This window comes from Mustela lutreola, chromosome 7, assembly GCF_030435805.1.
Source record: "Mustela lutreola isolate mMusLut2 chromosome 7, mMusLut2.pri, whole genome shotgun sequence".
NCBI lineage: Eukaryota > Metazoa > Chordata > Mammalia > Carnivora > Mustelidae > Mustela > Mustela lutreola.
In genome coordinates, this window is record NC_081296.1 from 113491830 (window position 1) to 113519735 (window position 27906).

At 34.3% G+C, this 27906-nt stretch overlaps 1 protein-coding gene across 2 annotated transcripts in view; it reads left to right on the forward strand.

Moving 5' to 3' along the window:
• Positions 1 to 27255, forward strand: part of LRRC9 (leucine rich repeat containing 9) — a 108679-nt gene extending 81424 nt beyond the window's left edge. For both annotated transcript variants that reach the window (XM_059182235.1, XM_059182234.1), the window contains exons 27-32: positions 639 to 775; positions 5522 to 5739; positions 10343 to 10411; positions 19066 to 19206; positions 21563 to 21707; positions 25144 to 27255. In XM_059182235.1, coding sequence (XP_059038218.1) covers positions 639 to 775; positions 5522 to 5739; positions 10343 to 10411; positions 19066 to 19206; positions 21563 to 21707; positions 25144 to 25316 — 883 coding nt within the window. In that variant the 3' untranslated portion in view covers positions 25317 to 27255. The remainder of the gene's footprint in view (positions 1 to 638; positions 776 to 5521; positions 5740 to 10342; positions 10412 to 19065; positions 19207 to 21562; positions 21708 to 25143) is intronic.
• Positions 27256 to 27906: the final 651 nt, after the last annotated feature.

Consider the following 27906-nt stretch of genomic DNA (forward strand, 5'->3'; position numbering starts at 1 on the left):
GTTATTTTATTAATACTGAATCCTCTATTCCATTAACTTACATAATTGTTTCTCCACTTACATAATCATTATTTTATCTCAGCAGTGTTTTATAGTTTTCTGTGTATATATTTTACACTATTTTTGTTAATTTTTCTCACGCATTTTGTTCTTTTTTATACTATTGAGTAGATTTCTTACTTTCATTCTCAGTTTATTGATGGTGTGGAGACATTCAGCTAATTTTTATATATTAATCTTGCTGAACTCATTTTTAGTGAAGTAAGTTTTTCGGTGAATTCCTTAGGATTTTTTAAAATACAAAATAATGTCATCCGAAAATAAAGATCATTTTACTCATTCTTTTCCAATCTGGATGCTCTTTTTTTCTTTTTCTAGAATGATTGTGCTGGCACTTGCCTTTCATTTCAAACAGCTCTTTCTGTACTTTGTTCTTTACCACATAAAAATGTTTTTAAAGACTAAAAAGTGATTATTATATATAAAGTACAAAAAAGATAACATTATAGTTAAATCCTGGTTTGCTAGTAAATTATTTTTTTTAAACTTCAACTTGTAGTAAGTAAATAATCAGAATTTTTATGATACAGCTCATTTGAAATTAAATTTATGGGCTTGAACTTATGTATATGTTTCAGAGATACAATGAGCAGTGAAAATTTGCCTCCAATAATGCACAGTTTAGAAGTGCTTCATTTGGGCTACAATGGAATTTGTAATTTAATTCAGCTACAGCTTAACAGACTAAGAAATTTAAAATTCCTCTTTCTACAGGGTGAGTAGCAACACTGTCAATGTGTAAGTATTTATTATTATTTTTTGATAATTTTTTATTAATTATTTTTTTAAACATATAATGTATTATTTGCCCCAGCAGTACACGTCTGTGAATCATCAGGCTTACACATTTCACAGCACTCACCATATCACAAACCCTCCCCAATGTCCATAACTCAACCACCCTCTCCATGCCCCTTCCCCAAGCAATCCTCAGTTTGTTTTGTGAGAGTAAGTGTTTCTTATGGTTTGTCTCCCTCCTGATGCCATCTTGTTTCATTTTTTCCTTCCCTATCCACCAAACCCCCCGCCCTGCCTCTCAAATTCCTCATATCAGAGAGATCATATGATAATTGTCTTTCTCTGATTGTCTTTATTATTAAAAGTTGATTTATAATACTATTTTAATAAGCAAGTATCAGCATTAACATTTATTTAAAACAGAAAATATTTTAGTAATAACAAATGGGTTATTTACATAAATAATGTAAATTATTGGGTTATTTACATAAATAATATAAATGCAATATTCTAGGGCTACAGAATATTTTATTTCTAGCCCTAGAAAATGCAGTGGTCTGGGGTTATATATGGTATTATATCATAATTTACTTTACATTATGTTAATTTAAAAAGCCTATAGAAGATAGCAAGTCAGTAATTCACAAGTACTTATGAAACCCAGAATTGGGCTAAGTACTAAGAAATACACAGAAACCCTATATTTTTGTAATTACATATAGTTGAGGTCCTTGTTCTAAAGTAGTTTAAGATCTACTGTGAATATAATATTGAAAGAAAGACAAATTAGTTCTGAGTAACTATTTGTTACTAACTTAAGTGCAATAGAAGTTTAGAGAAAAGAGAAATTGAAACACTAAAGGACTTTTTGAATGATTGATAAAATTTAGATTGAGGGTGAGCATGACCCCAAGAGTTCTGCAAGTAGTGGGGAAAGAGTCACAAGAGTATGACTATGGTGTCTATTGGCCAACATTTTAAAAGGGACCAACCTGATAAAAATAGAGTGTGCACATCTCTGAGAGAGTTACAGAGCCTCTACACATGATCAGTTGGATGTAGAATGCTCATTTTGCAATTGAAAATGGGTAGGAATTGTAAATCTTTAGAAAAGTGGAAGGGGAAAAAACAATTTGGAACATTAGTCTAACAATAATTATTTAATGACATAGAAGAAAGGTGGGAAGACCCATCATTGAGACATATAGGGAGATATTTGTATAGTTTATCTGAGTATGATAACTTTTTTCTGAAAGACAGGCTTTTCTAGATCATATTTTTTAAAAATTTAATGCATCTTTTTGCCTATCAAATGTGCTGTGAGTTGCCTCAAAAACACAAGAGATTAAGCCTTAAAAGAACAAGAAATTAAGCACTACAATTGCAGATCTTTTAAAAGATATGTGACATACCAAAAAAAAGCAGACAAGCTAGCCCTGGACAGTCTATTTAAATATAATAACAAAAAAGGGGTGTGTTCTCTTGCCGTGGCTAGCGTGGCAAATCAGAATGGAGCTGTCTCACGCAGGGAATGAGGCAGTTGACTCTGACGATTATAACTATCATTTACTGAGTCATTTGGCAAGTATTTGTCTACAAGGATGATCTCATTCAACCTTCACAGCAACTCAACATGCTAAATAATTTTATACGCATTTTACAAAAAATGAAATTAAATCTCAGTAGCTTTAAATAATTTGCCTAAGTTTACACCAGTGAATGGTATAGTGCAGAGTCAAACACAGCTCTGTGTGACTTCAAAGCACATGCATTTTCTATACAACAAATGACAGAAAGAGTCTGGGCTAGAGTGGTGTAAGTGGGAAGGGTGAGTAAAAGGTGACTCCAAACTGCATTTAATTTTTTCCTCAAGGATTTTATTTACTTATTTGACAGTGGGAGAGAGAACGCACACACAAGCAGGGGTAGGGGGACAGCAGAGGGAGAGGGAGAAGCAGACTCCCCACTGAGTAGGGAGCCCAGTGTGGGGCTGGATCCCAGTACCCCGGGATCATGACCTAGCCAAGAAAGATGCTTAACCAATGGAGCCACCCAAATGATGGGAAGAATGAGACCTTTAAAAAAATGTTCGATTTTTTTCAAGAAAACTGGATTCAACGAAAAGAAGACCACCTACAGTAACTGAAGTGGATCAGATTTGGAAATGTGGGAAGAGAAAAACTCAAAGTGAAAACAATGTAGAGGGAAGTGGTTGGATAGGCAGTAAAGAGAGCAGACAGAGGTTGCACACTCAAGGTGCTTGTCCCTAAAAAAGAAGGTAAGAAGTCAGAACGTGGCTAGGTTATGAACATATTTGGAGGTTTATAAGTGAGTTAGGTTAAAGACTAAACAGGAAGAAACAATTCTGAGATCTAAAGGGGCAAGAAGGAAAAAGCTGTAGGAAAGAAGACAAATGTAAGCAGTGATGAGGCCATGCCAGGGTCCAGGAGAGAGAGCTTATGAACCTACATTTCATCTACTGTGTTATATTAGCAAGAAGATGGGGAAAAGTGGGGGCTTTGGGGAATGGCAGAGTGAGGCTGTAGGGACAAGTTAGAATCTTAGGGATTAGGGGTCAAATTTATCTAGAATTTAACTCTTTAGTTAAGTAAGTAAGAGTTTTTCAAACAATGGTAAACACTTGTAGTTAAAGAAATGTAGGGGGTGGCTGGTTGGCTCAGTCAGTTAAGCATCTGCCTTGGGCCTAGGTCATGATCCCAGGGTCCTGGGATCAAGCCCCATATGGGGCTCCCTGCCCAGTGAGGAGCCTGCTTCTCCCTCTCCTGCTCCCCATGCTAGACTGCTCTCTCTTTCTCTGCCAAATAAACAAAATCTGAAAGGAAGGAAGGAAGGAAGGAAGAGGGGAAGGAAGAAAAAAAAGATGTAAGAGTTCCGAAATCACATTCAACATAGTTGTTTTGGAGTTTTCTTTCTTAAATATAATAAGTAATATAAATTTATAATAAATAAATAATAAGTTTAATGAACATTTTTAAATGAGTAGCAGCCGAAAATATGGTATGGCAGACAATATTCAGCACTTGAAATTATTATGTATGATTTTTATACGACTGGCTTTAACATATTAAAACTGATAGTTTAAGCACATAATTTCATGAAAGTAATATATTAACATAACTGAGACACTTTTCTCAGTCTGACTTGAAAAAACTCTTTTCATTTATAAGCACTGCACTGGTAAAGTTTGAAAGTCTGTGATTTATTTCTGTGAACAACTTTATTGAAGGTTGTGATGTTTAAACTTCTCCATAAGAACAGAACAAAATAAGTTAAATTTACTACAGTTTACCAATTCTGAGATATCTGCTGCTTATTTTTTTAAACATACCTGAAATCTGGCTATGATAGCATGTCATAGTTTACCTAACCAATTGTTTTTCTTTCTTAGTATACACAGAATACTGACATAGCTTAACAATTGTTGTAGTCTTAAATTCGATGAAATATGTTACATTTCAAGGAGACGAATTTCAAGATCACAGGATCACACATTCCGTCATATATTAGTTTGCTAGGGCTGCCATAATAAAGTACCACCAGTTGGATGGCTCAAACAACATATGTATTTCCTCATAGTTCTAGAGACTAGAAGGCCAAGATCAAGATGTCAGCAGGGTTAGTTCTGAGGCCCTCTCTTTTTGGTTTATTAGATGGCCTCGGTGTCTTCAGATGATCTTCCCTCTACATGTTACCTGTGTCCTAATATCTTCTTATAAGGACACCAGTCATATTGGATTAGAGCTCACCCCCAAAGACCTCAGTTAACCATAGTTACCTCTTTAAAGACCCTGTCCCCAAATACAGCCACATTCTGAGGTACTAGGGGTTAAGACTTCAACATATGAATTGGGGGGAGGGGAGCAATCACAATTCAGCCCATAACAAACAAGAAGGATGAATAGTCAATGAAATACAGTATGGTATAGTAGAAGCAACACTAAGCTTAAAATGTAAAGGTCTAGGTTAGGCCTGGTGTTGCCACTTTTATATCTTTGTGCAAGTAACTTAACTCAGTTTTCTGATTATTAAAAATGATAACATTTTCCCTGTCCTATCTTGAGACTCTAGTAGAAAACACATATAAAAGAATTTTGCCAACTCAAGGGTCCTCTTCTTATTATCATTATCATTAATACTTACAAAGCTATTGATTGCTACAGTAGAGAGAAATCATAGGATATAAAGGATTGAGATTTCAAAGAATGTAATGAATGCTTAATTCATTTTTAATTTTTTAATGTGATTGTGCAAAAATATGTTGAGAAATAAATAATAGCACAATTAAGGTATATTCTTCCAACTTAAAACACAATTCATTTATATTAATAAATATTTAAAGGTACCTATTTAAATACCTATTAAAATAATCAATATACTTAAGTATATCTTCTGCAGCACTTTTATACATCTACTTTTGTCAGTATCAACAATTTCAGCCCTCCATTACTGAACTGATAGATTGGATCAATTACATACATTGTATACATTACATCTTGGTCTTTCAAACATAAAGGAGAAATTTCACCAAATATTATTTGATGATGAGGGTACTTTCTTATAAATACATTTTTATTTCTCCTTGAAAATATGTTCTTTTTAATATTTTACTATTTAAAAAATCATTTTATAAAAAATATTTCAGTAAGATAGGTATTCAGAAGGTTTGGGCTCACCTGACCTATCATGACTTATGTTTCTCCAGGGAATGAAATCAGTCAAATTGAAGGGCTTGACAATTTAGCAGTCCTTCAGGAATTGGTAGTGGACCATAACCGCATCAGAGCATTTAATGATAGTGCCTTTGCCAAACCAAGCTCTCTGTTGGCACTTCACCTGGAGGAAAATAGACTACGAGAGCTGAGCAAATTACAACCTTTGGTAAAACTAGAGAAACTCTTCCTAGGATATAATAAAATCCAGGTAACATTATTTGTTTGTTATGAGATTTACAAGACTTAACTCCTCTGAACATAAAGGTTCCAAACACACCAATGAAAACTTTGCTAGCACATTAACTTATTTATATGCCATATGAATACTCTGTGAAGCAGGAGCATATAAATAGTCTGTGATGCGAAGATGTCCACTGTGTTCTAGACTTTTTAAACCAACCAACCCACATGCATCCACCTGCTAAAAAAAAGTTAGCACTAAATGTTCTAAGCTCTTCTCAGCAGTCTTCTCTAAGAGATCTCTTGTTCTGGACTGCTCTCAGCCCAAGATATTTCTTTCTTTTTTTTTTTTTTAATTTTTAAATTTTTTAAAATTTCTTTTTAGTGTACCAGAATTCATTGTTTATGCCCAAGATATTTCTGTATCTCATTCCCAGATTTCCTCTGGCTCTTTTTTTTTTTTTTAAGGTTTTTTTTTTTTTTTTTTTTTTTAATTTATATGACAGAGATCACAAGCAGGCAGAGAGGTAGGCAGAGAGAGAGGGGGAAGCAGGCTCCCTGCTGAGCAGAGAGTCCGATGCAGGGCTCAATCCCAGGACCCTGAGACCATGACCTGAGCCGAAAGCAGAGGTTTAACCCATCTTGCCACCCAGGTGCCCCCCCTCTGGCTCTTTAAACTTGGCATTTGTACTTGGTCTGCCAGACATTTGAATCGGTTCTTTTTTTTTTTTTTTTAAGATTTTATTTATTTATTTGACAGAGAGTGAGAGATCACAAGCAGGCATAGAGGCAGGTAGAGAGAGAGAGGGAAGCAGGCTCCCTACTAAACAGAGAGCTCAATGCAGGGCTCAATCCCAGGACCCTGAGATCATGACCTGAGCTGAAGGCAGAGACTTAACCCACTGAGCTACCCCGGCCCCCTGAATCAGTTCTTGATAATGGACCTTGACTTGGCTTTAATATTCCAACTCTACCCACTCAGGGCTTCCCTTACTTTAGTTTTACCTGCTCGGAATTCACCCTATTTCCTTTAGGCACTGTCCCAACTGGGCCTGCCCAAACTCTCTCCTGACATAGTCTGCAGATAAGAGGATTGAAGGTATATATAACCTTACACAGCCCTAACACTTCTCTCAGTGTTTTGATGATGATCTGTTAGCCCTCCTCTTACCAATTTCACTACTCCTCACCACACCTCTAAGACAATCTCAAAGACAAAATGAAATGTGGACTTCCACCCAAGAGCAGGAACCAATTATATCTTGTCCACATTTGTATCAGAACCTAACTATGCAATCAGTATTGATTATATAGCTATGTAATCAAAATTGATTAAGCAATCAGTATTTGTGGCTCTACTTGCTAGAGTTCAGGAAGCCCCTTCTGGAGTGATATAAAAGCCTGTTCAAGGCTAGAAGGACATCATGAGGACTGTCCTACACAGCAACTAGGAAATAGACATACAGAGAAAAATAGCATACAACTAATTTATCAAGATTCAAACAACTTTCATCTGAGAAAAGCCTTCCAAACTGGCAATGATTCTTACAAAGCTTTATCCAGAGATCTAAACTGGGAAAATTGTAATCCTATGGAAAATCTTTCCAGTGATAGTAACGAAGCTGACACAAAAGATTGTCATATCAGATTGAACATGCATAGGAGATCTTACTCAGTATCAAGTTTTACTAGAATTTCAAGGATACACAGGGTCTGGGACATTCCTGTGGCTTCTCAGGTCCTTTCTTTCTACATACTCTCTAGCTTAGATTAAAATATAAGATCTCCAAGTTAGATTTTGTGTGATTGATCTCATAGAACAAGGAAGTGCTTCACTTATGAAATGCCTCCCATTTTATACTTGAGCTTATGTGATATTTTAATAGGGAGCCATGTCTGATAATTCTGTAGTTGTAGGTTTATTTACTAGAAGCACTCCTTAACCAGGGAGATCCTGCTAAAAGTAATTCATATATTAAGGACCTTTTTCCTAGTGAGTATCATTGGTCTATTTGACAGCACAGCTATTTGCCATCATAATTACAAAGAGATTAGACCAGGTAACTTGCTCTTCCCAATTGTCCTTGCCCAACCTCCCTACCCTTCTAATCCACTAAAGGAAGAGAAGGAATGACAGATTCACTGTTGTAACAACTTACTCCCCAGTAACTTAAGCAAGATAATGCCTAGTTGAGGTTATTTTTTATAAAAATTTAATACAGTTAATAGACAACCTATATGATAAATCCTGGGAAATTATAAATACATCATGGAATGAAAGGGTATTGATTATTTAATGATCACCCTCCATGGTTTATTTTTATCCTTGAAATAGTATTTTTCCTTGAATTTAGATTGACCATTATACCATCAAACTTATTCTAACAATATTATAGTACCTTAATATAACCATACATTTAATTGGAAAACATTAACTGAGAGGAGTAAGAAGTTGAATTGGAGATTCTGTTTAATTTTACTGAAAATAATATGTTCTTCAAAATTCTTAACTCTCTATTCAGATTTTGTTTTTGGAAGAGATTTTTTTCTCTTGATTCATACCAATTTGGGTAGGCTGACACCAGCATTACTTTCCACAAATGGGCAATCAGATTATAACACTTGGGTTGATAAAGACCTCTAGAATAGGAGGGGAAAGGCAAAGAAAAATTAGGAAGATAATACTTCAAATGAAGATATATGCAGCCCTGCATTAACCTATTTTAAAATCTTTCATAAATGCATATCCTTGATAACAGATTCCAGTGTGAAGATTTTCACTTAGCCATCATGACCCATAATGTAGATTTGGGAAAACTGTTGCCTATAGTCCTGCCTTTGCAGATAGAATCCCAGAAACACAACTGAAAGGTGAGTTATTTAATTCAACTTTACAGTCCTATTTGATTCCTGTGTCTAAATGATTCCCCTATCTGGCATCAAACAACTGTGTCTACTTTCAAACAGCTTAGTAATCACCTGAGGCTGGAAAGAACTCCAGGAAATACTCCACTGCAATTTCTTGCCCTAAATGAAAGGCCCCAATCTAAGCCTAACTATTACCATGATTGCCATAAGTCTTATCCAGAAAATGGACTCGAAAGATAACAACTATTTGTGTGTTGGTTAATGTTTAGTGGCTTGCTCTGCAGAGAAAAAAAAGTCCTAATAAATAGCATTTGCCAATTTCCATGGTATAATTTCTTCCACCATAGCCAATTTCAAGTTAAAACACCATCTCACAAAATTCCCGAAAATTTGCCATATTTAGCGGGTACAGAGTAAGTCCAACACTACATTGTGAAAAAAAAAACACCTTATATTAAAAATGGGATGTCATCAGCCCTCTTCCCCAACTATAAACATACTCATTTTTTGATGTCTCTTTATACCAGCATTATCCTCTACAAATTTAACACAGTTTCTCATATTAACATCTCCCATGAGAAACAAACATTTTAATTAGAAATACTTCACTAGTGTACACTGCCAAACTCTGTTTAATTTGAAGAAATAATTGAGAAAAGACTTTTCACACTTTTATACTTTCTAATCAGGCTTTGATTCCACAGACAGGAACCACCTGTGGGTCAAATGCATAAAGATAAGACAGATAATTGACTATCAGAGCTTTTCTAAAGTCCTCCATTATGACACCTCTAAGATCAAAATTGTAAAGATCAACCATTTTAATCAAATTCCACTTCCAAATGATCTCAAATATGTCTAAGTTTTTTTTTATAGTTGGTAGCTGAACTGGCTATATCTACTTGTCATTCCAAATAAGAATAGGAGCATATCAATAACTTTATTTTATCACTATAAACTAGCAGCAAACTAAAGTTGGGCTTGTCACCTAAATTTTGTCAGAAATAGCATTTTTTAAAATAATTTTGCCAAAGTTAAAATGTATTTGCAAACTTTCATTCATGTTAAATAGGTAATAATAAATAACTACCCAGTAGTGAAGACAAATTATTCAAATAGAAAAATAGTTTTTCAACTATATATACTCCCAGAAAATGTATCAGGATGTAGTCCACTCAATATTACATATTCCTTTATGGTTAATGTTGTGTTTAAAATTATTTAGACTAGGAGTGCATGGGTGGCTCAGTCATTAAGCATCTGCCTTGGGCTCAGGTCGTGATCCCAGAGACCTAGGCCCACATCGGGCTCCCTGCTCAGCTGGAAGTCTGCTTCTCCCTCTCCCACTCCCCCTGCTTGTGTTCCCTCTCTCTCTCAAATAAATAAATAAAATAAAATTATTTATACTGGATTTATTATCTTTTTTCATACTTCTGGGTCAATCCTCTAGAGAATTAAACAAATAAAATCTTAGCCCTAGACCATAACTTTTCAGAGAAGAATTTGGTCTTTTCCTGCAAGTGCTACTATATGGCCTATTTTCCCTGTTAGAATACCATCTTTACCAATCATGCATTTGGAATTAATAGTACATAGATTTGTCCTTAATCAAAAATACAGAATTTGTCACTCAAGCTCACTTTGGAGAATTCAATCATGAGCTAGCTGTAATCCAGCACTTACATATGACTACTTCAAAACAGTGTATATTTAAAAATATTAGATCTACCCAAATAGTAATTTATTGATTAACTTTTGAATAGGATATGGCAGAACTGGAAAAACTTGATGGTATCTCTTCTCTCAAAGAGCTTACAGTTTATGGCAATCCAGTGAGTATGTTACTTTTATAATTAATCAGTTAATTTAGTTTATAGTTGTATATAATCTATTTTTATATGTGGGAATTTATCCATTTCCATATGTGTAGACAGTTATCCAAGCACAATTTATTGATTACTGTCCTCTTTCAACTGGTGAAAATATATAAAAGGATCTGTTTCAGCGTTCCACATTGTATTCATTGGACTATTGTCAATCCCTGTATCAATATCATACTGGTTAATTATTAAAGTTTTATATTAAGTTTTGGTGTCTGGTAGAGAAAGCACCTCTAATTTTCCTTCCATTCCTCCTCCTCTTTTCTCTCTTCACTGTCTCAGCTGTTCTTGGCCCTTTACAACTGCTGTGAGTTTTAGGAAATTGAAGTTATGTGACAGTCTTGCTATCACATAAAATTCCACATTTTATTTGGAATTGCATGGAATATGTAAATTAATTTTGGGAGAAACCTGCTATTTTTCCTGTTGGAGGTTTTGGAGGATCAAATGAGCAGCACCTTGACTCACCTAACATCTGAACAAATTGACAGATAAAACAGTGGCAGATGGAGAGGGGAAAATATTTTACTTAGCTTCATGAGAAAGCCAAAGAGGCCTGCTAACGGATCCCAGAAATAGCAATCATGATCACCCAGTAACAGGAAATACTTAACTGAATTCTTTCCACAGAGGAGAGCTTCTGCAGGAGGAAGAAAGGGCATTCTGTAGCAATATGTTCCTTCCCAAGACAGGAGTTAAATACGCTCAGTTTAATCTTTACCAGTTTATCAGTGAAGTCACTCTGCTCCTAGTAGAGGAGTAGAGGGGCTGAGAGAGCCAGTAGTGCCACATCAGAGAGAGCGATTCAAACCAGGACATAACAATAAGCAGTCTCCCCTAATATATGTAGTATTGAGGTTTCCCCTTCATAAGCACGAATATCCATCGCTACATTTAATCTGTGTTCTCCAATAAAATTTCTAGATTTCTCTTAAAGGTTTTAATAATCTTTGGTTTGATTTATTCCATTGTCTTAATAGCTATTTTAAACAACATTTGTTTACATGTTTCTAATTGTTTGTTGCTGAAGTATAGGAATTCTGATTTTTGCATGTTACTCTTTCTCCAGGAACTTTGCTGAACTCTCTTTTTAGTTCTAATGGACTGTAAATTTTGTTGGATTTTCTCTGTAGGCCATCATATTATCTGCAATAATGACTCATTTCTTTCCAATCCTTGTGTTTTTTATTTCCTTTAATTCTCTTAGTGTGTTGACTAGGACCTTTACTAAAGTGTTGAATAGAAGCACTGATAGCAGGTAACAGACTTCAAAAAACACTTTGAAATTGTCACTATTAAATATGAGTTTGCTATAGGTTATGGGTAGATAACCTTCAACATTTTAAAATAGTTCCTTTCTAATTCAGTTTACTACCTGTTTTTATCATAAAGTGGATATTAGTCATAGGATTTTGACTAATTGGCAATATAGTTTTCTCTTTAACCTGCTTTAGCGTTAAACCATCATTAATCCTAAACTGAATACTATGTAGTCATATTTTATACTTTGCTCAATTCAATTTGCTAAGGTTTCATATAGTATATCTGTATTTATGGAATTAAGTAAAATTATCCTGTAATTATCTTCTTATGCTATTCTTTTAAGTTCATCAAGGCTGATGTTGCCTCATAAAATAAATTGGGAGCTTTCTCTTGAGAGTCTATGAATTAGCTTATATAGGAAAAAACTCGTGTGTTCCTTGAAGGATAATTAGATCATTTTTTAAAGATTTTTTTTAAAAATTTGTTTGAGAGAGAGAGAGCACACACAAGCAGAAGGGAGAGGTAGAGAGGGAGAAGCAGAAAAACCCACTGAGCAGAGAGCCCAATGCAGAGCCCAGCAGAGCCCTGGGATCATGACCTGAGTGGGAGGCAGATGCCACTGAGGCACTCAGGCACCTGGATAATTAAACCTTATCTCTAAAACAATCTGGGATCAATATTTCTTGAAAATAGATTTTAAACTACTTATTCAGATTATTTAAAGGCTATAAATCTAATCATGTTTTCTATTTCTCCAAAAGTCAATATTGAGAAGTTAAATTTTTCTATAAATTTGTCCTTTTTTATATAAATTTTTATATAAATTTAAAATTTATATGTATGTATACTATTTGTACATAAATACATATGTATTTATATGTGTGTATTACTATCATAATACGCTCATGAATTTTTTTTAAATCTCCACTGTATTTGTGTTATTTTCATCTTTTTTTAAAAGATTTTATTTATTTATTTGACAGAGAGAGAGAGATCACAAGTAGGCAGAGAGGCAGGCAGAGAGTTGGGGGGGAAGCAGGCTCCCTGCTGAGCAGAGAGCCCGATGCGGGGCTGGATCCCAGGACCTGAGCTGAAGGCAGAGGTTTAACACACTGAGCCACCCAGACGCCCTTTTTCATCTTTTTTATACCTAAATTTGTTGATTTTTGCTTTTCCCTTTTATGTTTGATAAGTCTTGCTAAAGCTTTGTCTATTGTATTAATCTCTTCAAAGAACCATATTTTGTTTTTTATCAAGTGGTTAATTTATTTGGTTTCTTTTTCAATAATTCCCCCCTTTATTATTTCCTTCTTTTAGTTTCTTGGAATTTACTTTTTTGACCTTTTTAACATTATTTATTCAACGATTTTTAGCATCGTAACTGATTCTTTGGTTTAGCTTTTATTTATTTAAGCTTTTATTTAAATTCCAGTTCACGAACATATAGTATAATAGTAGTTTCAGGTGTACAATATAGTGATTCAACATTTCCATGCATCACCTGGTACTCACTGTAACAAGTGTACTCCTTCATCCCCATTGCCTATTTAACGAATCCTCCCACCCACTTCCCTTCTGGTAATAGCCATCAGTTTGTTCTCTATAGTTAAGAACCTGTTTCTTGCTTTACTTCTCTCTCTCCGTTTTTTCCTTGCTTGTTTGTTTTGCTTCTTAAATTCCACATATGAGTAAAATCATATGGTATTTGTCTTTCTTTGACTGACGTATTTCGCTTTGCATGAATCTGTCTAGCTCCATCCATGTCATTGAAAATGGCAAGATTTCTTTCTTTTTTACGACTAATATTCCATTGTGTATATATATGAATATGTAAATATGTATGTATATATACACACACATACTCTTTGTCCATTCATCAATCAGTGGACACTTGGGCTGTTTCCATAATTTGATGATTGTACCTAATCCTGCCATAAACATTAGGGTGCATGTATGCCTTTGAATTACTGCTTTTGTATTCTTTAGGTAAATACCTAGTAGTGTGATTGCTGGATCATAGGATAGTTCTATTTTTAACTTTTTGAGGCCTCTCCATACCACTGTTTTCTAGAGTAGCTGCACAAATTTGCATTCCCACCCACAATGCAAGAGGATTCCCTTTTCTCCCCATCCTCACCAACACTTGTTGTTTCTTGTGTTGTTGATTTTAACCATTCTGACAGGTGTGAGGAGATATCTCAGTATGGTTTTGATTTGCATTTCCCTGATAATAAGTCATTTTGAGCATATTTTCATGTGTCTGTTGGCTGTATATATGTCTTCTTGGGAATAATGTCTATTTGCCCTCTTTTAATTACATTATTCATTTATGGGGTGTTCAGTTTTATAAATTCCTTATAAATTTTGGATACTTATCCTTTATCAGATATATCACTTGCAAATATCTTCTTCCATCCAGTAGATTATCTTTTAGTTTTGTTGATTGTTTCGTTTGGCTGTGCAGAAGCTATTCAATTTAATGGGGTCCCAATAGTTTATTTTTGCTTTTTTTTTCCCCTCATTTCAGGAAACCTATCTAGAAAGAAGTTGTTATGGCTGATGTCAAAGAAATTAATGCCCTGTATTCTCTCTAGGATCTTTATTGTTTCCCCTTTCTTGTTTAGGTCTTTAATCCATTTTGAATTTATTTTTGTGTATTGTGTAAGAAAGTGGCTTTCATTCTATTGCATGTAGATATCCAGTTTTCTCAACAACATTTGTTGAAGAGACTATCTTTTTCCCATTGGGTATTCTCTCCCACTTTATTGAAGATTAATTGACCATATAATTTTGGATTCATTTGGGTTTTCTATTCTGTCCCACTGATCTATGTGTCTTTTTTTGTGCAAATACTACACTGTTTTGATGAGTACAGCTTTGTAATATAACTTAAAGTCCAGAATTGTGATGCCTCCAGCTTTGCTATTTTTTTTTTTTTCAAGATTGGTTTGGCTATTCAGGGTCTTTTGTGGTTCCATACAAATTTTAGGATTGTTTGTTCTATCTCTGTGAAAAATGCTCTTGGTATTTTTATAGGGATTGTATTAAATGTATATATTGATTTGCATACTACAGACATTTTAAGAGGCAAAGAAGGGTACTATGTAATAATAAAGGGAACAATCCAACAAGATATAACAATTGTAAATATTTATGCTCCCAACATAGGAAGACCCAAGTACATAAAACAACTAAAAACAAATATAAAGGAACTAACTGATAATAACAAAATAATAGTAGGGGAATTTAACACCCCACTTACATCAATGGACAGATCATCAAAGCAGAAAATCAATAAGGAAACAATGGTTTTGAATGACACACTGGACCAGATGGACTCCACAGATATATATACAGACCATTTCATCCTAAAGCAACAGAATACACTGTCTTCTCAAATGCACATGGAACATTCTCTAGAATAGATCACATACTGGGTCACAAATCAGGTCTCAACCAATACCAATAGATTGGGATCATTCCCTGCATATTTTTGGACCATACTGCTTTGAAACTAGAACTCAATCACAAGAGGAAATTTGGAAGGAACTCAAATACGTAAGAGGTTAAAGGGCATCCTACCAAATAATGAATGGGTCAACCAGGAAATTAAGAAGGATTTGTAAAGGTCATGGAAACAAGTGAAAATGAAAACCCAACTGTTCAAAACCTTTGGGATGCAGCAAAGGTGGTCCTAAGAGTGAAGTACATAGCAATACAAGACTTTCTCAAGAAGTGACAAAAGTCTCAAATACGCAACCTGACCATATACCTAAAGTAGCTGGAGAAAGAATAGCAAATAAACTCTAAACCAAGCAGGAGATGAGAAATAATAAAGATTAGAGCAGAAATCAATAAAATAGAAACCCAAAGAACAGATAAATAGAACAGATAAATGAAACTAGAACCTGATTCTTTGAAAGAATTAATAAGATCGATAAACCCCTATCCAGACTTTCAAAAAGGGCAAGGACCCAAATTAATAAAATCATGAATGAAAGAGGAGAGATCACACCCAACACCAAAGAAATACAAACAATTATAAGAACACATTATGAGCAACTATATACCAACAAATTAGGTAATCTGGAAGATAATGGATGCATTCCTAGAGATGTATAAAACTGAAACAGGAAGAAATAGAAAACCTGAACAGACCCATAACCAACAAGGAAATTGAAGTAGTCATCAAAAATCTCCCAACAGGGACGCCTGGGTGGCTCAGTTGGTTAAGCGGCTGCCTTCGGCTCAGGTCATGATCCCAGCGTCCTGGGATCGAGTCCCACATCGGGCTCCTTGCTCGGCAGGGAGCCTGCTTCTCCCTCTGCCTCTGCCTGCCTCTCTGTCTGCCTGTGCTTGCTCGCTCTCTCTCCATCACTGACAAATAAATAAATAAATAATCTTAAAAAAAAAAAAAATCTCCCAACAAATAAGTCCAGGGCCAGATGGCTTCCCAGGGAAATTTACCAAAAATTTAAAGAATTAATACCTATTCTTCTGAAGCAGTTTAAAAAAAAAAAAAAAGAAAGAAAGATAGAAAAGAAATGGAAGGAAAACTTCCAAACTTGTTCTATGAAGCCAGCATTACTTTGATCCCCAAACCAGACAAAACCCACCAAAAAGGAGAATTACAGACCAATATCCATGATGAGGATAGATGCCCAAATTCTCACAAAGATACTACAAATGGGATCCATAGTACATTAAAAGAACTATTCACCACAACCAAGTGGGATTTATTCCTGTGCTGCAGGGGTGGTTCAACATTCACAAATCAATCAATGTAATACAGCACATTCATAAAAAAAAGGACAAGAACCATACGATTCTCTCCATTGATGTAGAAAAAGCATTTGACAAAATACAGCATCCTTTCTTGATTAAAACTCTTCACAGTGTAGGGGTAAAGTGAACATACCCCAAATCATAAAAACCACCTACAAAAAGCCCACAGCAAATATCATTCTTAATGGGGAAAAACTGAGAGCTTTTCCCTAAGGTTAGGAACACAACAGGCATGCCTACTCTCACCACTATTGTTTAACATAGTACTTAGAAGCCCTAGCTTCAGCAATCAGACAACAAAGAAATAAAAGGCTTTCGAATTGGCAAAGAAGTCAATCTCTCCCTCTTCACAGATGACATGATACTTTATGTGGAAAACCCAAAAGATTCCACATCAAAATTTACTAGACCTCACACAGGAATTCAGCAAAGTGGCAGGATATAAAATCAATGCACAGAAATCAGTTACATTTCTATACACTAACAATGAAATAGAAGAAAGAGCAATTAAGGAATTTATCCCATTTACTATTGTACTAAAAACCATAAGACACCTCGGAATAAACCTAACCACAGAGGTAAAGGATCTGTACTCTAAAAACTACAGATCACTTATGAAAGAAATTGAGTAAAACTCCATGTTCATAGATTAGAAGAATAAACACTCTTAAAATGCCTATGCCACCTAGAGCGGTCTACACATTCAAAGCAATCCTTATCAAAATATCATCAACATTTTTCACAGAGCTGGAACAAAGAATCCTAAAATTTGTATGGAACAGAAAAGACCCTGAATAGCCAGATGAATGTTGAAAAATAAAACCAAACCTGGTTTGGCGGACTTTAAGCTCTATTGCAAAGCTGTAATTATCAAGACAGTATGGTACTGGCACAAAAACAGACACATAGATCAGTGAGACACAATAGAGAACCCAGAAATGGACCCTCAATTCGATGGTCAACTAATCTTTGATAAAGCAGGAAAGAATATCCAATGGAAAAAGGACAGTCTCTTCAACAAATGGCTCTGGGAAAATAGGACAGCCACATGCTGAAGAATGAAACTGGACCAATTTCTTAAATCATACACAAAGATAAACTCAAAATGGATGAAAGACCTAAATGTGAGATAGGAATCCATCAAAATCCTAGAGGAGAACACAGGCAGCAACCTTTGTGATCTCAGCCACACCAAATCCTTGCTAGACATGTCCCCAAAGGCAAGGGAAACAAAAGCAAAAATGAACTATTGGGACTTCATCAAGATAAAAAGCTGCTGCTTTTTACCTACAGAATTGGAAAAGATACTTAAAAATGATGTATCAGATAAGGGACTAGTATCCAAAGGCTATAAAGAACTTGTCCAACTCAATACCCCCCTAAAAACAAAGAATCCAGTCAAAAAATGGGCAGAAAACATGAATAGACATTTCTTCAAAGACATACAAAATGGTCCACATCACTTGGCATCAGGGAAATACAAATCAAAACCACGATATCACCTCACACCAGTCAGAATGGCTAAAATTAATAAGACAGAAAGCAACAAACGTTGGTGAGGATGTGGAGAAGGGGGAACTCTTTTACACTGTTGGTGGGAATGCAAGCTGGTACAGTCACTCTGGAAAATAATATGGAGGTTTCTCAAGACGTTAAAAATAGAGCTTCCCTGACCTGGCAATTGTACTACTGGATATTTACCCCAAAGATACAATGTAGTGATCTGAAGGGGCACCTGCACCTCAGTGTTTATACCAGCAATGTCCACAATAGCCAAAGGGTGGAAAGAGATGAGATGTTCTGATGGATGGATAAAGATGAATGGATAAAGAAGAGGCAATGTGTGTGTTTGTGTGTGTTTGTGTATGTATGTGTGTGTATGTATATATTCTGTGTATATATGTACACAATGGAATATTACTCATCCATCAGCAAGGATACAAATCTTACCATTTTCATCAACATGGATGGAACTGGAGGGTATTTCGGTAAGTGAGATAAGTCTATCAGAGAGAATCAATTATCTTATGGTTTCACTCATATGAGAAATATAAGACACAGTGCAGAGGACCATAGGGGAAGGGAGGGAAAACTGAATGGGAAGAAATCAGCAAGGGAGACAAACCATTAGAGACTCTTAACTATGGAAAAGAAACTGAGGGTTGCCGGAGGGGAGGAGGAAGGGGTTGGGGTAACTGGGTGATGGGTAGTAAGGAAGTCACGTGATATGATGAGCATTGGGTGTATATACATCTGATGAATTAATGAACTCTACCTCTGTAATTAATGATATACTATATATTGGCTAATTCAATTTAAATTAAAAATAATAAGAAGAAACCAAAAACTAAATTTAAGAAGTTTGAATCTGCATTTAGTATAATAGGGAATTGAGAAAACTTTCAAAAAGGGAGCTCATATTTGTACTGTCTATTATAACGAATTAGCTATTATCTGTCATTTTTACTACCTGTGTTAAATTTCCTTCTCCATAAAAATGATTCTTTGAAATAAATGTTTTCTTAAAGTAATAAGTTGTTATGTGTAACTTTATTCAGATTTGCAGAAAAACATTACATCGCCACATGCTCATATTTCGGCTGCCTAACTTACAGATGTTGGATGGAATTCCAGTGAATTCAGATGATAGAGCTAAAGCTGAATTTCATTTCTCTGAATTCCAAGCAAAGAAAACTTCGGTAATACTTCTATTATTTATACTTTTCCTTTTAAAATACACAATTATTAGTAAATTAAAACCAACTTACGAGGTAAATCTGGGCTATGATGTTTTTGTAGACTATTTTAGTATCTATTCTAGTGATTACTATCAAAAGCACCTTGATCTGGTGAAGAGAGCACATCTACACACATAAATTCCAGGGAAGCTCCTTTTTTCCAATAATTTAATTCGACATTAAGAAAATTATTTAAAATCCGTGTACCTCTTGCTGAATATCTGAGATAATGCTAGAGGGTAAGAATCTGTAACATTTCACTTCTATAAACCGAAACTAAATCTTTCAGTTTAGCAGCTAGGAAGGGAAGGAAGGAATTCTGACCTCAACTCTCCAGACTATGCAGTTCATCTAACAAGGGAGATGTGAGCTGCTTTCCTTATTGGCCAGAAAAAATTGCACTTCTTACCTACAAACTCTAAAAAGTTATCTGACCATGACATGAAAGAGATTAGAGACAGAAGCCGCAAAAGCTTATCATTAGGAAATTCTGTCCTTAACCACAAGGATTCTTCATGGCCATCCTCCACAAAGACTAAACACAGAAAAGCTAAGGTTTTTTGAACAAAGTAGTAGTAACCTTATTAGAGCCGTGCCTTTGCAAGGTTTGAGAAAGAAAAGGCTGGAGGCAGGGGAACCAGTTAAGAGGCTTTTAGAATAACCCAAGAGGGAGATTATGAAGACCTAAACTGGGGTAGGGCAGTAAGAAGGTAAGTGAACCTCTAATGTAAGTGAAAGCCAGTGAGCAAGGACATCAGTCAGTGAACAAAGATTACTTTTAAAATGCATACTGAAGAAAAAAGAGGTGAGACTACTACTATAGATGCTTTCACCTAACTCAGTGGATACCCAACACTCTCCATCCCTTCTGTAAAACAAATTGATTCCCAGAGCACACTGGACATTTGACACTATACATATTCAAATTTTAGTTGAGAATTAAGATAAGTTAGTATTTCACTAACGGGTTTGCTTCTTGGCTAGTCTTTTCTATTTTTCATACAGTAAATTTGGATTTTTCCCATTACTATACTATGATATGATAATGTGTCTTGAGTGAATCTAGACACATATTCTTGCCTTTTGAATCAGTGCCTTATATAAGAACTTAATTATTTTTCTAATTATTCTATTTGTAAGCATTTTATTAAAAATTATTTTTTAGCTCATCTGTACAGGGTTAATAAAGGGGATATTTTGAAGTCTATATTTTAGAGAAATCTATTTTAAGATTCAATAATAATGCTTATTTTCATGGCTAGGACAAAACTAAGCCATTATTTCCTTTAGCTGTACAGGAGACACAAAAACAGAAACCTTTTCAAGTTTATCAGTTCAGTCTAATTTATTTTTCTTTCAATTACTGCTGTTCTTTCTTTTTTAACAGCAAGTAAAGAGGGAATAAATGAACTCTAAAGTTGTCCTTTAAACCAGAACATTTTGGTGCTTTGGTTTCAGAAAAAAGTTAGTTGGACAACATTCTAGATTAGTAACGGGAAGAAATTCCTACAAAGGAATTAGTTAGGGAATTGGGGACTGACCAGATTTAGTAAAAGGCTTGATACTTTAGTGCCCATTACAAAGCTGCATTCTTGGTAACACTTACTGAAACAGAGAAATCGATCATTTTATACAAATGGCAAAAGCCTGTATCTCTAAATAAGTTGAATATATTCCAAATTCAGTATATTCATATTTTTAAAAGTATAAACAAGGTCAGTTTTAATGAAGACAGAGCAAGCATAAACTTCTAGGGAAACCAAGAGTCTCCAACCTAAAATACTTCCCTCCTGTTTGCTGACTCCTGAAATTCTTTTAAAAGCCTCTTAATCCTCAACTAACTTAAAATGTAAACACTGTTTAGAGAGTTAGCACATTCATTAAAAGTGATTATTATAAGATGCTTTCCTTAGTCCCCATTTATTTAGTTGTTTGTTTTTGAAAAACTAATTAACTGCAAGGCACTTGATGAGGTAATGTGAGGAATATAAAGATGTGGAAGGTATGACTCTAGAAACTCCCGCTCAGTAAAAAAGAAACAAAGGGGGGAAAGCTTAATTCTCATTTTCCGCACTTACCTTGTTAAGATCCTTTGGAAGGGAGAAGTGCCATCACGCTATTAATGAGTTCAATGCAGTCTGAAAAGATAAAACAAAAGGTTCTGAGGGAGGTTAAGCATTCAAAAGACTTCTACAGTTTAGATATAACTCCTCACTTAAAGAATTTTAGATTATCAAATGGAGCTTATGGTAAGAACTAAATCTGTTGATCTGAGTTTGGGAGGTGAGTTCTTAACTGTTTTTCTTTTATTATGTAGTGTATTCCTGTTACCAGTTCTCCAATGGATGGTGGGTCATTTGGCCAAGTGAAAGCTCCTCCCATAAAGATAACAAATGTAATTCTGCCTGGTGCATTTAACCATTACCTGGGATCCGACTTCACTTTAACTCCTGAAGTAGAAGGTATTTTCATAGAGTTTCAAAGTAAATGTAAAAGCAAACAAACAAAACACTTCATTTGAAACCAAAATCTCACTCTGACTTCTAATATGACTTAAAATTGTATTTTTAAATTTACATTTCCTATAATTGCATGTTTGTTCAATTTTTTTTAGAGTTAAAAGTATTATTTTATTTAGATGTTACTTGTACATAATCTATAGTAAGAGATAAAAACAGATAAAAGTTGTTTAACAGGAGGTGTGGTTTTTTAAAATACCACTTTAAATTTAATTTACAACAGCATTGGTAATATCGCAAGGTGACAGATACTCTGATTTATAAAACAAAAATTACTTGCTACTCTGGCTGATACATTCCCAGTAGTTTTTAATGGATTAAAATGTATCATGCGTTCCAGCTGCAAATTATTACAAAACTTTCACAACCTAGCCACTTGGTGGCTCAGAAAAGATTTTGGTATTCTAAAATCTACTGAAATAAAAATGTTTATTTTCTAAACATATACTATCACTAAAGAAAACATAAGTGTGCCAAATCTCATGGTTTGGGGTTAACAATGGAAAACTAAACCACATTATGTTTATGTAGCTATGTGGTACCAAGTAACCTTCTCATCCCTCTGCCTAATCTATGATATGAGAGAAAAGCTTGTATGAAAGTAATCTAAAATGCACATGGAATGGGGGCTGAGGGTAATTTAAAATAACCTTAAAATATATAACCACTACTTTAAAATGTAAAATCCATAGATATGAAATATGTTTTTAAATGTTTTTCTCCATTCATTTTGGTAAATAACTTTTGAAAATGAAAACTAAAAATTCAAAATACTCACTTTTCCCTTTTCATGTAATAGCACAGTATAAAAAGTCTGGATTTAATTTTAGAATAAATCAAATTTCCTGAGAAAAATACTGCAAAAATAATCTAAATTGAATTTTAGTTCTTTTCCATTTGTTTAAAGGCCACGCAACACATTAGTGCAAAAGCGTTCATGTCAGAAGATCAAGTCAAAAATAACTTGTTGATTAAACTACAGGAAGACAACAAACAATTAATAGGCTTGTGAATATTTGTGAATAAAATGCCAGTAATTCTATTGTAGTAAGATATAAATAGAAGAAATCCTGATATGGATAGTAGCTTTCATCTTGAACCAGAAGGGACGTTAAAAAACAAGGAAGTGTTACCAAATAGAAGTTCTAGAATTATACAAGTAATCACTAGTCAAAAAGTAACAATAAAAACAAAATACTTTAATGGAGATAAAATCAGACTACAAATGGTAAAAGTCCCAAGAATAATGTTAACAAAGTAGGCCTTTCTGCAAAAAAGAAAAGGGGGAGAGGGACGCCTGGGTGGCTCAGTTGGTTAAGCAGCTGCCTTCGGCTCACGTCATGATCCCAGCGTCCTGGGATCGAGTCCCACATCGGGCTCCTTGCTCCGCAGGGAGCCTGCTTCTCCCTCTGACTCTGCCTTCCACTCTGTCTGCCTGTGCTCGTTCTCACTCTCTCTCTCTTACAAATAAATAAATAAAATCTTTAAAAAAAAAAGAAAGAAAGAAAAGGGGGAGAAATCAAAGTCCATTAGTAACCATCACTTATATTCAATAAAATTATGGCGACTATCTCCAAGAAATGGAAACTCAGAAGCATGTGCCCAAACAGCCAGTACAGTTGAAAAGTCTCAGGTAACCTGATAGGAGAAGCATGGTCTCAGGAAGGGGAGGCAGACATTAGGCTTTTCAAAGTTTAAAAACCTATGTGACTAAAAACCGGTGATGGGCTTTATCCAATGACAGTCCACAAGCCAAATCAGTGTCCACTAGGGGACACATGCACATGATTTGGGAGCACTGCTCAAGTTCTCAGGAGGACTCATTAACAAAAGTCCATGGTCCTGCTTAGACAACTACAATGAACCAGACAACTCTGTCTTGAGCTAAAGACACCTTCATCATGACTGGGAGTCACAAATAACTGCCATCCGTTTGAAATGCTATACGTAGGTAAGAATCCCTAGTAAGTGAAGTAGCTTAGTGTATTTGTGGAGTCATATCTGTAATCAAAGCCTGGGAACATTTATTGATTCTGAACAAGCAGTTACCCTTCATCCAAAAATTACAAGAGCAAAGCTGCCATCCTTGGTTTGTTCAAGTTTCATGTGGTCATTCTGACTTTAGAGTCTCTAGTATTCTGGGGTTTTGCTGAACCACTGATACGCTGTAAGTAAACATTTGCTCATGTGAACTTTGTGATACTTGCACAATTATTTCCTGAATTATTTATTTTCAAAGCTTTTGTTTGACTTTATGTATTTCATAACATATAAAACCAATTCATTACTATGTCCTGCTAAAAGTAGAATGTCAAAGGTTTAAAAATATCTGTGACAACAGATTCTTGGGTACAAAGAGAAGATCAGACTTTATCCTTGAAACCACAAATAAACCATGAAGCTAAAACTAGAGAAGAGTTTCAAGAGGTAGAGCTCTCTAGAGCAAGTACATTAAAAGGACACATTTTAGTTCAGGCTTAGATTAAACCTAGTCCCATATTCCAGATCTTCGCTGGTTATCTTTTTGGTAAATCTGGGGATAGCTACTCCTCTGAGGGCTCACATCTTCCCTTCCTTATAACATCCCACTTTGCATGGGGCCACTGTTGGACAATAAAATTGAACATCACGGTAATTATAGAATGATCTAAGAACCTACTAAAAATAGTAGAGTGCTCTGTGTGATTATTTTTAAAGGAAACTCGGGTAAAAGAAACCCAAAATAACTTGATTTGTTAAGAGGTTATTTTTTAACTTATTTTTCATACTTCTACATATGTATGGCATTAAGATTTTAGTTACAGTGAGAATTTTTATGCTTTTATAGATATAAACTGTCAGTAAAACTGGACATCCCAAATTATTAGCCTCCTTAGCAGTACAATGTTATTTATCTTCAGGAATGTCATCAATATCTTTCCTTTATTTTTTTTTTTTTTTGGTAGTAATTCAACCTTGGATTCATCTCCATCATGTCCTTCTCAGATATCTGTCTTCAGAATTTGTTGTGTGACTATTGTTTAGGGTTTTCTTGAAAAGTCCTATACTCTTGTCTCCTATTTTTTGGAATATGTTGCCACAATTTTTATTCTGAAAATTATGGTCATCTTACCTCTACATTTATTATAGCACACAGCTCTAGCTATTTATATTTTTAAAAAATTACCAAGAAACAATCAAGTAGATTCACTAACTCAGAGAAATTTAAGCAGTATTAAGTGCTAGAAATCCTATTCCAATTTTATATTTTTATTTAAAATGTTTTAATTCATGTTATGAAATATGTATAGCACACATTCAGTTGAAGGGCAACAAGACTTATTACTTAATTCATTTTATTACTTAGTACTTCTCATTGTTTCACAATTCTTAATTTCAGACAAAAAAAACAAGAATGCAGGCATTCTGACAAATAATCCTCGGAGCATCCATGCAGAAATAGCTTTTCGGCAACTCAGAGGAATCAATCTCTCTCCATCTCTTTTATCACATCAGAGTATGGCATCTCCAACTGCACAAATGTACCAGAGCAACCCAGATGAGGGAAGGTAAAACTATTGTTTTAATATAATTTCTCATCATTAAAAAAATCCCCAAATTTGCTAGTCATGTATAAAAATGGGAAATACTGTTATATATTTGTTATTTATTTACTGAGAGCTGGAAAAAACTGTCAGATAGCATAAGGCTGCTTCTTCCACATTCACCAAACTTTCCCAAAGTCCTGTATAGAAATGGCTGTCAAGGTAGAATAGTTCTTATCTAATGCTTATATGAGGGAACACTGAAATAAACACATAATTTCACTCTCCCAAGTCCCTTCTCATTAAATATGCAAAGCAGTTCACTTATATATTTTTTTCTTTTTTTTTTATTTCACTTATATTTTGAACAACAGATATATTCAATTCTGAAAGCACAAAGACTAAGAATTTTGTAAATTCTTCAAGCCTCTCTTCTGGACTGGACCCAAGCCCTAGAGGCCAACTCAGTGCATAAGAACCTGTTACTTCTCATTAAGAATCCAGTCTGTTGCTCAACAGCTGTCCACCTAGATTTCCAGTTACTACCTGTCTCCCGGCTGTTTTGTAGCCAAGGTCCAATTCATCAACACATCTAGTGTAGACCTGCTGACTTCCCTGCTAAGTCTTCAGGATAACCTGGTTTTTAGATGTCCAAGAATAGGGTTATTCTCTAGTTACTGTCTTTTTGAAATTGAACACATATAAAATACAGAAATTTACTGCAGAATTACCTTAAATTAGCTGATCCATTAAGAAGATAAGTCATAATTATTTGACTCATAAATATTTTATTTCTGACAGAATTCCTGGCAGCCACTTTCCCAGATCAAATCGAATGTAACTGCCTAGAGAAATGAATATACGCACCAAGAAACCTATTTCTGTTTAGCAGTTGTACAAAAACTAGCAGGCAGTGTTAGTGAAAAAAATACCAAAGACAATCATGTTACTTATTTTACTGAAGCACTTCAGTTCCATATGAAGATAATCTCTATCACCCTGGTTGAATTTTATTTAATATCACCTCTCTTAAACTTTCATTATGGTTATCTTACTTATTCATTTGAATTTCTGTATTAGAAAAACCATGAACCATTATATCATATAATTTGAAAAGATAGAAGTGACATAAAACAAAGTCCAGAGAATCAAATATTTAATCCTGGTATTGGAAGCATTTAGTTACAAAATCTAATTAATGGCCTGTCATGTGAAGACACTAAGAAAAGGTAATTCTAGTAAATAAGCATATCTTATTTGTTGAATATTTACTTATTTGGAGTTAACTAAAACTAAAACTAAAGCATGCATTTCTTATCAAACACAACTATTACTAAAGCAAGTTGACCTTTGCTCATTGAACTACAAATTACTTTTTTTAGGACTATTATTGGGCTTAAACCGGATCTGCCCTCTTGTTTAGCAATGCAAATTATGGGCATCAGTAGTACTTCCTAAAGGTGGCTAACTGTCAGTGCAACCAGGCATTCATGCTCTAAGAATAAAAAAGTACTATTTCAAATAAAAAATTTGTTAACTGTACCCATATTAATATGATTTTATAAACAATTTTAAGCTAAAAAGAACACATGTTCAAATTGAGTGGACATGTGTAAATTTGAAACCTTTAATTATATTTCACTGGAATAATTTTTCTAAAATATTATGCTGTATAGTCCTAGGACAGATCACAAATAAATCAAACATGGTTTTGAATTTCATTGTTTTATTAAATACAGTGCTTTAAATTAATGACTAACTTGCCAACCATATTTTAATAAAAGTGGACTCTGATTCATGAGCCCATTTTCCAAGTATTTGTTCTACATTGCATGTAGTTTTCATACTATTTTAGATGTTCCTTATATGAAAATAAAGTTTTACTAAAATATTTGTATTTTATAATGTATCTGGAAATAGACTTAAAGATGTTTTGGAAACTAATTCCACTGTGTATGCAACAACTTGTATCTTTTTTTCTTTAAATGCTATATGTTTGTGATGTAATCATGTAATATTTAAAATTTCAAACCTAATACAGATTGATTTTATACTTCTTAATGTGTGGTTTTTAAACAACTATTACTCTTAGGTGAAAATAAGATCCTTTATTTAAAAAAAAAAAACTATGCAGTTCTTAAGATGTCCAGAAGATGTCTTTGTTGCCCTTTAGTTTTGACAACTGCTTTCCTCACAGTGCCCTGATGAGTGTCTGCTCTTCTCTATTAGTAACTTGGTATTACCGACTTTTTTTCTTAGATGATTTTGTGTAAATTAAACACTGAATATCTGTTGCTTTTGTAATGACAGTTGTCTTTTTAAAATAATAAACTGGATGGGAAAAATAAGTATAATTGGCTTTCACAAGAGAAAAGGAATTTTCATGAATTAGAAAAGTATAAAGCAGGAAAAACATTAAGTCACTATTCAGCATCCACTTAACATTCAGCATATTTTCTTGCAGCCATTTTTCCTATGTATTTGTTATATATTTGAGATTTATCATTTGATTTTTATGTACTATGTATTGTTAAATTCTGAGATATCTTACTATAATATAATACTATATATATATAATATATATATATAAAGATTGTATTTATTTATTTGACAGAGAT